The sequence below is a fragment of the Cebus imitator genome, unplaced genomic scaffold (assembly GCF_001604975.1).
Source record: "Cebus imitator isolate Cc_AM_T3 unplaced genomic scaffold, Cebus_imitator-1.0 Scaffold36, whole genome shotgun sequence".
NCBI classification, from domain to species: Eukaryota; Metazoa; Chordata; class Mammalia; order Primates; family Cebidae; genus Cebus; species Cebus imitator.
In genome coordinates, this window is record NW_016107351.1 from 2,706,851 (window position 1) to 2,717,735 (window position 10,885).

The 10,885-nt window shown below is 48.8% G+C and overlaps 2 protein-coding genes across 2 annotated transcripts in view; both read right to left on the bottom strand.

The window, feature by feature from the left end:
• Window positions 1–2,207, bottom strand: part of RPTOR (regulatory associated protein of MTOR complex 1) — a 405,759-nt gene extending 403,552 nt beyond the window's left edge. The window contains exon 1 of the mRNA XM_037737259.1: window positions 1,242–2,207. Within this exon, the coding sequence (XP_037593187.1) occupies window positions 1,242–1,403 (162 nt within the window). The 5' untranslated portion in view covers window positions 1,404–2,207. The remainder of the gene's footprint in view (window positions 1–1,241) is intronic.
• Window positions 2,208–4,659: 2,452 nt separating this feature from the next.
• Window positions 4,660–5,061, bottom strand: LOC108301704 (60S ribosomal protein L32-like). The gene has a single exon (XM_037737266.1). It carries the CDS (start codon window positions 5,059–5,061, stop codon window positions 4,660–4,662), a length of 402 nt encoding a protein of 133 aa, XP_037593194.1.
• Window positions 5,062–10,885: the final 5,824 nt, after the last annotated feature.

Consider the following 10,885-nt stretch of genomic DNA (forward strand, 5'->3'; position numbering starts at 1 on the left):
AGTCTCAATCCGTCTCCCTGGCTGGAGTGCAATGGCACGATCTCGGCTCATTGCAATCTCTGCCTCCCAATTCTCCAGCCTCAGTTTCCCGAGTAGCTGGAATTACTGGCACCACCACCAGGTCTGGCTAATTTTTGTATTTTTAGTAGAGACAGGGTTTCACCATGTTGGCCAGGCTGATCTCAAACTCCTGACCTCAGGTGATCCACCCACCTCAGCCTCCCACAGTGCTGGGATTACAGGCATGAGCCACCGTATTCAGCCCAGCAGTGTAATCTTATATATGTCCAACATCATATACTAAAAAACAGTAATATTCCATAAACATATACATAAGCCTAGAGGAAATCAAACATTGTAACACCAACTTCCTCTTTTATACCACTGAAATGTGCAAATCATTAAAAGCAGCCTGGAAGGAGAAAATACTTACTGAAAGACAAATTTTAAGTGTCCACAGATGAGAAGCAGTATCACCCTTTTGCTTTTTAGACCAGGAAATAGATGGCATTTTACGAAGGAAAGATTCAACAAAATTCGGCTTTCTTTCCTACCAGCTGCTTGTGACTCACTCTCCACACTCCAGCACCATGAGGACACCCTAAAATCTGCACCCAAGTCTCAAGCCCTCATACCCTAACTGCACAATTAAAGAAATTCTATCTCCAAGTTACAGCAACAGGACACTACATAAAAGCAGGGAAGTCTAGCTTCAGGACAAACTGCTTGGAAGACTAGAATGTAGTTCATTGTAACTTTAAAATAACTGCACTAATTTGTTACTAGTTGAACATTTTCCAGTGATCTCGTTTCCTAACATACTCTATCAGACTTCTGCACTTCACCCACCCACCCTGGATATTTTTACAAGTAGACTAACCATGTGGGTATAAGCATTATATCACACGTCATGAATCTCAGTGTTAACAGAACTAAGTAGTATGCCAAAGAGCATATCATACTCGCAATGCTGTATTTTCAAATTTGTTTAACTTTTATCGTCTGAATTAGAACTTAGTTGGAACTGAATTAACACTGCACAGTGAATAACGACGAACCAAAACAGCCTTTCCCATTTTCAATCAAAAACTGCAGTCTGAAATGGCTTTTGCTTTCTAGTTGACTTACAATGTGTGGCTTAGGGGAAATGTTGGCGCTTTACTAAGGACACTTTTCGGGCTGTAAACTTTCGTTGTTGGAGAAACTACCAAGTTCAAGGGGTGCCATCAGAATCCACTTACCCGATCCTTCATCCTCCAGCTCTGAGCTAAGGATTTGGAGCCTTCAATTTTCTCACAGTGCCTCTTTTTCATAAAAGCCAAAGGTAGGTTCCAGTCTGTAAGATCAGCCTCATCTTCCTCCCCCAAGCCCAGAAGAGGCGACTGCAGCATTTCGGACTCCATCAGTGGGGGAGGGGGTGGGGGAGTCCTTGGCAGTAAGCGCTCGAGAACCTCCAGCCTTAAAAACTAGTGTGTACCAGAATTGGTGAAATAAGAAACAGAAAAACGGAGAATCGAAAAAGAAAGGGATAGAGAGTGCGGAGACCCTTACTCAGGCAAAAAGTCTGAGATCCTTATCTCTAACTCTTGAGCGGGAGGCGGGGAGGGGGCCGCTGAAAAATGGGGCAGCCCAAGAAGCTCCGCAGACACACACCACCCCAGGTCCCAAGCCACTGGCTGCTCCTGAGGCTGTACGTTTCCAGAGGGGCGGCGAGCCGAGCTGTCAAAAGCGTGAGACTTCAGGCCTCACGATGACCCTGCTCTCGGCCTCCAACGCCTCAGCAGATCCGAGGACAGGCAGGCCGCTGCTGGTGCCGGTTCGCCCACTGGGCCGCCTGGGCTGAGGTCTCCGGCCAAGGGATCGGGTTCACAGGGCCCTGGGTCTCTTCTAGCCACTCTCAGCCCTGCGGGTCCCGCACTCGCCTGAGCTGCTGCAACCAGAGCCAGGACCGGCCCATCGTGCTCGCCCGCACCTGGTTCCTCAACCTCACGTCCGCACGGCCTGGCTGGTCCTGGCCTTCAGCCCAGAGGCTCTCTCCTGCCTGAGAACGAGTCCTGAGAAACGGGCGACACGGAACCACGGAAAAAACGGACAATGTGGGCTTATTGGGTCAGGGGAGCTTTGCCCTCTGGTTTGGAGCTACAGTGAAACTCCTCTCATCAGCACATCAAGGAGGACGCCATATTGCCAGGACCCAGAATGCACCGCGACCTACGGCGTGGCCGACAGACCAAACCTCCTCAGAGCGTTCTCGCCGCGCCACCAGCATGCGGCGGAGGAAGGGGAGTCCCCGACCCCGTTACCTCGGTTACCGTAATTCCATTTTCCCCAGTTCATCGCCATTCGTTCAGTAGAGGCGTGTTATTAAAGTCAATCCTACAAATGAAACTGTCAGTTTAATTTATTTTTTCAAAAACATTGTTACAGGCTCCTGAAATTAAAGGAATCGACCACCTTGTTTCTTCTAGATTTTGAAAAAGCGGCAAAAGCTTCAGGAAAAAACATTTATAACATTAGGAAAGATAGCACTTTTTTTTTTTTCGTGTAGTAGCCTCCGCAGTGTCAATCAGATTTTCTCTTTAATTTTTCATAGGAAACCAAGTGAAAGGTCGGGCACAGTGGCTCACGCCCAGCACTGTGGGAGGCCGGGGCCCGCGGATCACGACGTCAAGAGTTCGAGACCAGCCTGGCCAACATGGTGAAACCCTGTCTCTACTAAAAATACAAAAATTAGCTGGGCGTGATGGCGCACACCTGTAGTCCCAGCTACTCGGAGGCTGAGGCAGGAGAATCGCTTGAACCCAGGAGGCGGAGGTCACAGTGAGCCAAGATCGAGCCCCTGCACACCAGCCTGGCGACAGAGCGAGACTCCGTCTAAAAAAAAAGAAACCAAGTGAAAAAAAAATTCATCAAATACTTTTTTTTTTTACTTAATCTATCTCATTTCTGAGAGTTTTGTCCTTTTAAATTTTTTCCCACTTCTTGGTATCAGCTTATTCTTATGTTGATATAGCTTCACGTGCAGACATCTAAAACTCCAGATTTCTGTGCGTGGAGGCAAGCCGCTTGGGTGACTCTCTTTTTCAATTCAGGAAACTTGGCTCATGTACAACGTACAGAGAACTGTGTAAGTTGGAATATAAACCCGAATGTAACATGCAGTGCCTGCTTTGGCTAAACCGGATGTCTAGTGTGCCACGCTGGAGGCCGACCAGCAAAGCCGGGGACAAGCAGAGAGGCTCATTTCCCCTCTGCGCCGGGGCTTTGGCATCGGGACAAGGCAAAGACGCTCATTTCCTTTCTGCACTGGGACTTTGGTGTCAGAAGCACCTGGATTCTCATCCTGGTTGTGTGGCTTTCTAACTCCATGAGCTTGGTTAAGCCCTTCACTAGCTGGGTCTTAGTTTAGTTTCCTCAGCTGTAAAAGTGGGCTCATTCTACCTGCCTGGAAGGAGAAGATGAGCTTGTGAAGGTGCCTAAACACCCAACAGATGTTCTCTCCATGCAATGCTCTGTAGCAGCAGTGAAATCTAGCAACTCTGTGTGACTTTTTTTTTTTTTTTGAGACAAAATCTCATTCTGTCACCCAGGCTGGAGTGCAGTGGCATGATCTCGGCTCACTGCAACCTCCACCTCCCGGGTTCAGGTGATTCTCCTGCCTCAGTCTCCCAAGTAGCTGGGACTACAGGTGCACATCACGATGCCCAGCTAATTTTGGTATTTTTAGTAGAGACGGGGTTTCACCGTATTGGCTAGGTTAGTCTCGAACTTCTGACCTCGTGATCCACCCACCTCCACCTCCCAAAGTGCTGAGATTACAGGTGTGAGCCACCGTGCCCGCCCCCCCTGTGTAACTTATTAATCCAAAGTCTCAGGTTGGACTCTGGAAGATACCCTATCTCTCAGGATGGTTTTCTGGGGCTTAGACGAATGTGGCCATCCATATCAAAATGTTGTTGACATTTGCGTTCCTTTCAAAATGAGAATGAAGAGTACAATCCCAGACCTTTCTCACCCAGCACATAGCAAGTATTTTAATAGAGGCTGTAGGATTAAATCTTTATCATCCCAAACATTCATTTGGTTATTACATCCCACGGAGCCGACTCGCCTGTTGAAACTCAGTGCACCCTCTGTGTTGGCGGAGAGACTCTCCTCACAGTCACCAGCAGAGGCTTCAGGGATGCAGGGTCTTAGGAAGACCCTGTTCTCATCTGAAGGCAACAAAATAACTCTGGTCCTCTGCCTTGTCACCTTGCCCCCACCCCCGGTGGCTGCAGATAGCTATGCTCCAGCAGTTCTTGCAGGAAGCCACAGTTGCAGAAAAGCAACGACACTAAACCCGTTCATTCCTAACTAGCTCTGTGACCTGGAAAAGCCCACTGAATCTGTGTGAGACTCAGTTGCCTTACCTATAACATGCATGATCTTGGGAAATCTATTTTTCTTAGCTGAAATTCTGAGTGAAGATAGTCAGCACGCTGAAGTCCAAACCTAGTAGGTGGTCAGAATCACCCAGGAAGCTAAAAATCAGGATGCCCAGCTTCCACTCCAGGCCCCCAAATCGGGGAACAGGGAGACTGGGATTCAGAATCTGCATTTTTTTTTTTTTGCAGTTTTTACAGTTTTATTTAAACACAAAACGTCCACATGAGCTGTCTACTCATTTTCTTCACTGCACAGTGTGACATTGGGGTTGGTGAGTCTGATGGCCGGCTGGGCGGCTCTTTCCACGATGGCTTTGTGGTTCCTGGAAGAAACCTTGTGAGCGACCTCAGCATCGTAAGGTTTGCTGCGCAACAGCCGCACTTCCGGCTTCTTCGCGTGGTGGACCAGGAACTTCCAGAAGCTACTGGGCAGCACGTGTTTTGTTCTTTTGTTGCTCCCATAACCAATGTTGGGCATCAAGACCAGATGGCCCTTGAACCCTCTACGAACCCTGTTGTCAATACCGCTGGGTTTCCGCCAGTTGCGCCTAATTTTGACATACTGGTCAGACTGGGGCCAGGTGACCATTTTTTTGATGATCTTGGGCTCCACAAGGGGTCTGAGGGCGGCCATGATGCCGAGGAGGAGATGGCTGCCACATCCGTAGGCAGCACCAAGGAAGAGAGCCAGAACCTGAATTCCTAAATCAGGTCACTCTGATGGTAGTTCACAGACAGGCAGACTTGGAGGTCTTAGACAATATTAGACGAGTCTCCCACAGGGATTCAGTTCAGGTCCCATAGGGGGCCCTCGATCAATATCTGTGCCAAATGAATGAACACTATGAAGTCATTGTCCAAACTTCCATTTGACAAAGCAGAATGAGACTCACCCTCTCCTCAAAACAGCAGAGGAAAACATACCCTCTACTGTTGTGTTTTAAGACCAAGTATCGCTCTGTCACCCAGGCTGCAGTGCCGTGGCACCATCTTGGCTCACTGCCACCCCCACCTCCCAGGTTCAAGTGATTCTCCTACCTCAGCCTCCCAAGTAGCTGGGACTACAGGTGCGCACCACCACACCCAGCTATTTTCTTTTTGTATTTTTAGTAGAGACAGGGTTTCACCGTGTTAGGATGATCTTGATCTCCTGACCTCATGATACACCCACCTCGGCCTCCCAAAGTACTGGGATTACAGGTGTGAGTTACCGCACCTGGCTACCCTCTGCCATTTAACAGATGTGACCCCAAACCAGGAGGCCACTCAGGGTCCAGGTCCTGGACTGAGGATGGAGACACACACACACACGCGATGGTCCCCAGCCTGCCACCAATTCCTGTAGACCTCAGAAAAGCCTCCGTCCTCCTCTACCCTCAGTCTCCACATCTGTAACGTGAGAAACTTGGAAAAGGCGAATTTCTAAGGATCCTTCCAGTTTAAAATTCTGTGATTCATGTAAAGACCAGAAAGGGGCTTGTGACTGCCCAGCTCTCACCCCGATGGTTCAAGAATGGGCTTGAATCATTTCATGGCATCTTGGCATTTAAAAGAAACCTTGTTCCAGTATGACGCAGATGTTTCTCTTCAAGTCCCAGCCAAGCATTTGGAAGTGGCTCTAGGTTTTTGAAAGGCAGAGAGCATCTGTGAGTAATGGCAGGCTGGAAATTCAAGAGCTGACCTTTCTCACCTGGGTGATTCCATGACCGTGGCAGGACGTGGGCTGGCCGCTTGGGGTTGCAGTTCCAATTTCCAAGGTCTCCACCTCTTCACAAGCAAGGACATCTATTTTCCACAGAGCCTCTAAATAAGATAATCTTAATCTTTAATCTTAAAAACGAGTGTTAGGAATCTCAGAAAAAAACACAAAGCTGGTTTGATTCAAGCTATGAAAATGGTCATGATCAGCCTGGGCAACAAAGTGAGGCCCTGTCTCTACAAATACGTGTGTGTGTGTGCGTGTGTGTGTGTGTGTGTGTGTGTGTGTGTATTTGTATATATATATTTACGCCTGTAGTCCCAGCTACTTGGGAGGCTGAGGCAGAAATTTGAGCCCAGGAATTTGAAACTTCGGTGAGCCATGATTGCACCACTGCACTCCAGCCTGGCCAGTAGACCAAGACCCCATCTCAATTAAAATAAAATAATGCAGAAAGAAAAAAAGAAAGCAGGGAGGGTGTTGGTAACAACAGCTCATGAGTCTTTTACGGTCACTTATTCAGACTCGAATCCAGCAGTGTTTGTAAGACCACACACCACGGAAGCAGGCTGCTGCTGCCGTGAACGTCAGCCTGCACATGTGGGGCCGAAGGGGGTTCCAGGCCCAGCTATGATCCAAAAAGAGTGGAACAGACCAGGCGCAGTGGCTCACGCCTGTAATCCTAGCACTTTGGGAGGCTGGGGTGGGAGGATTGCTTGAGCCCAGGAGTTTGCGACCAACCTAGGCAACATTGAGAAACCCAGTCTTGACCAAAAATCATTTTTTTTTGGAGATGGAGTCTCACTCTATCACCCAGGCTGGAGTGCAGTGGTGTGATCTTGCCTCACTGCAAACTCTGCCTCCTGGGCATAAGCAATTATCCAGCCTTAGCCTCCTGAGTAGCTGGGATTACCACCATGCCCAGCTAATTTTGTATTTTTAGTAGAGATGGAATTTCACCATGTTGGCCAGGTTGGTCTTGAACTCCTAACCTCAGGTGATCCACCTGCCTCAGTCTCCAAAGTGCTGGGATTACAGGCGCGAGCCACCACGCCCGGCCTCAGTAAAAAAATGGTTTAAATTAGCCAGGCATGGTGGCATGCATCTGTAGTACCAAGCACTCGAGGCTGAGGTGGGAGGATCGCTTGAGCACAGGAGTTTGAGGCTGCAGTGAGCTGGGATCGCACTACTGCACTCCAGCCTGGGCAATCGAGCAAGACCTTGTCTCAAAAAAAAAAAAGCAGAAAAACCCTTGATCTGCCCGAATAGAGTGGGGCACCTTGTCCTACAATGTGCAGATAGACCAGATGACTCCCAAAAACTTGGACTGCTTGACAGCCAGAATTAAAGATACAGGAAAATGAGCAAGAGAACAACTACGAAAACCTGAGGGGGGGGGCAAATATGACCCAAGGCAGGAGAAATGCAGAGAAAAGGGGGTGGGGGCTGCATACGGGGCTCGGATAAATAGGCTTTACCAGGAAGAGCTAAGGCAGCCGGGTACGTGGTCTCCCAGCTCAGCGCTGGCCCACGGCAACCGACCTGATCTTCTCTCAGAAGAGAAGACCATCACAGCAGAGGCATCCATCTGCAGGCAGAACGGGCTGTGCTCCATCCTGCAACACTGCAGCTTCTCTGCTAAATCAATCACGGGCACTGAATGTGTTTTGTCATCAAGAATCAGCAGCAGGACTGGAGGTCAGGGAACTTGACGAAACCAGGTGCTTCGCTGAGCTCTTGTTTTCCACGCAGGGAGCATAGCCAGCTCCGGTCCTTTCCAGAGAAATCTATGCTTAGCTTAAAATAAACCAAAATAGACATAAGAACTCTGCTTTTGTCTGAGCATCATGACTCTGTTTTCAGTAAAGCCCAAGCCACTCCCCCCTGCAGGTCAGATGTTTTGTTGACAGCAAAGTGAGAAGAGGGAGAAGGAGATAACATAGCAAGGCTGTCTCCCCCCTCCACCCGTCTAAAAATATGGTGATACCTATGCGTGTGATTTTCACCTTCTACAGTACACCTTCCTATTTTATTCATATATTTTTTTACAATAAGCATGTAGACCGATTAGCAAAAACAAAGTTACTCCCATTTTTAAAAGGCGATGGGTCATCCCTGGGCAGCATACGGACTGTGGTGAAAAGTGCCTCTTAAACTCCACCCACTGCCCACATTTCTTCCTTCAGACGTGAGGATTTTTGCATAGCCCCAGCCTTAGCCTGCAAAGGAAAAAATGGAAAGACAGAGACGAGAAAGAAATGCATCGGGGAAGGTGCGCCTGTGACTCCCTCACAGAGCTGGGACCTGCACCCCAGCCTCTCCTTCCCACCCTGGGCTGTTTTACAAAGGGCAGTGAAGAGCCTCTCTGGGCCGCCTGGAATATGGAGTCAGACAAGGGCAGGGCAGCTGGGAAAGCAGGTGCCCAGGCCTGGTCCCCTCTGGGTGGGTGGCCTTCCAGCCTGGGCACACTGACCCATTTGTCTGGATGGACTCAGGGAGCCATTCCAGGTCATTCCAGGTCAAAGACCCCATTTTTGGAAGTCCCCTCTTTTCTCCCCCAGATCCTAAAGGTGGAATCACAAAGATGTGGTCTGTACCCACTGCAGATTTAAAAAGAAAAAAGGGGCCGGGTGCAGTGACTCATGCCTGTAATCCCAGCACTTTGGGAGGCCAAGGCGGGCAGATCACTTAGGGTCAGGAGTTCAAGACCATCCTGGCCAACATGGTGAAACCCCATCTCTACTAAAAATACAAAAATTAGCCAGGCGTGGTGGCGCGCACCTGTAGTCCCAGCTACTCAGGAGGCTGAGGCAGGAGATCCTTTGAACCCAGGAGGTGGAGGTTACAGTGAGTCAAGATCATGCCACTACACTCTAGTCTGGTGTCAGAGTGAGACTCTGTCTCAAAAAAAAAAAAAAAAAAAAAAAAAAAAAAAAAAAAAAAAAAGCAGGAACAGGGTGCAGTGGCTCATGCCTGTAATTTCCAGCACTTTGCCAGGCCGAGGCAGGTGGATCTCCTGAGGTGGGGAGTTTGAGATCAGCCTGGCCAACATGGTGAAACCCCGTCTCTATTAAAGAAAGAAAAATTAGCCAGGTGTGGTGGCGCACGCCTGTAATCCCAGCTACTCAGGCGGCAGAGGAGTAAGAATGGCTTAAATCAGGGGTGGAGGCTGCAGGGAGCCAAGATCACACCACTGCACTCCAGCCTGGGCAACAGAGCGAGACCCTGTCTCAAAAGGAATGAAAAAGGAAAAGAAAAAAGGGGTGGGGAGGAAAGCTTATATGATTGAGACTGTATTGAAAAAATTTCTTATCCAATAAATAATATGCAAACTGGCCAAGCATGGTGGCTCAGCCTGGTAATCCCAGCACTTTAGGAGGCCGAGGCAGGTGGATCACCTGAGGTCAGGAGTTCAACACCAGCCTGACCAGTATGATGAAGCCCTGTCTCTACTAAAAATACAAAAATTAGCCTGGTGTGGTGGCATGAGCCTATAATCCCAGCTACTCGGGAAGCTGAGACAGGAGAATCGCTTGGACCTGGGAGGTGGAGGGTGCAGTGAGCTGAGATTGTGTCATTGCACTCCAGCCTGGGCAACAAGAGCAAAACTCGGTCTCAATAAATAAATAAATAAATAAGTGCAAAAATAATTTTTGTAACCCTTCATTTTTTTTTTTTTTTTGAGATGGAGTCTTGCTGTCGCCCAGGCAGTGGTGTGATCTCCGCTCACTGCGGCCTCTGCCACCTGGGTTCAAGCGACTCCCCTGCCTCAGCCTCCTGAGCAGCTGGGACCGTAGGAGTGTGCCACCACACCTGGCTATTTTTTTTGTATTTTTAGTAGAGACGGTTGGCCAGGATGGCCAGGTTGGCTAGGACGGTCTCAATCTCCTGATCTTGTGATCTGTCCACCTCGGCCTCCCAAAGTGCTGGAATTACAGGCGTGAGCCACGACACCCAGCCACCCTTCATTTTAATAATTTATGAAAATACAAAGAATGTGACCAACTGTCCCTTTTTAAACTCCCCATTTGTTATTTTATGTACTATTTACGTAACATCAGCAATTCTCAAGCTCTCAGTTGAACAGTAGACCCTGAGGGGACAGAGGAACCCCAACCATTGCTTCTGCCTTTCCCAGGGGAGATTAGAGAAATATGCCTATAAGTGAAATATGATAATCCTAACACTTAGTGAGTATGGATGGGAGCTAAGCCTTTTTCCTGAGAATTAACACATGTAATCCTCCTAATAACCCCTGGGAAAAGCTTGGGTTTTGGATCCATTGTATCAACAACGAAGCTGAGACCCAGAAAGGCTAAATAACTTTCTCAAGGTCTCTCCACTGATCAGGGCTGGGCGAAGTTCCAAGCACAGCCCCCTGATGCTGAGCCCAGACCCTCACAATGGGTGGCACAGTGCCCAGCACCAGGCAAGAGCACCCATTAGGCTACGAGTGGCCTTGGGGGCCCTCCAGCACCTGCTTGTGCTGGGAGCCACACAGGACAGGCCTCGGTTTGGTTCTCATTCTGTCATTTCCTTGCCCTGGGGCTCTGGGAGAGGAGCTGGACTTACCCCAGCCCCATTTCATCTGTGACGTTGGGAAACAAACACTTTCTATTTCACAGGGATGTTCTAAGTAACAGTCACGAGCAGCAGAACAAAGCTTCCGTCAACGGTGGACTGCACACAGCACAGTGGTTCTGTAAGATTACAGTGGAGCTGAAAAATTCCTATCACCTAGTGAGGTCGTAGCAGTCAT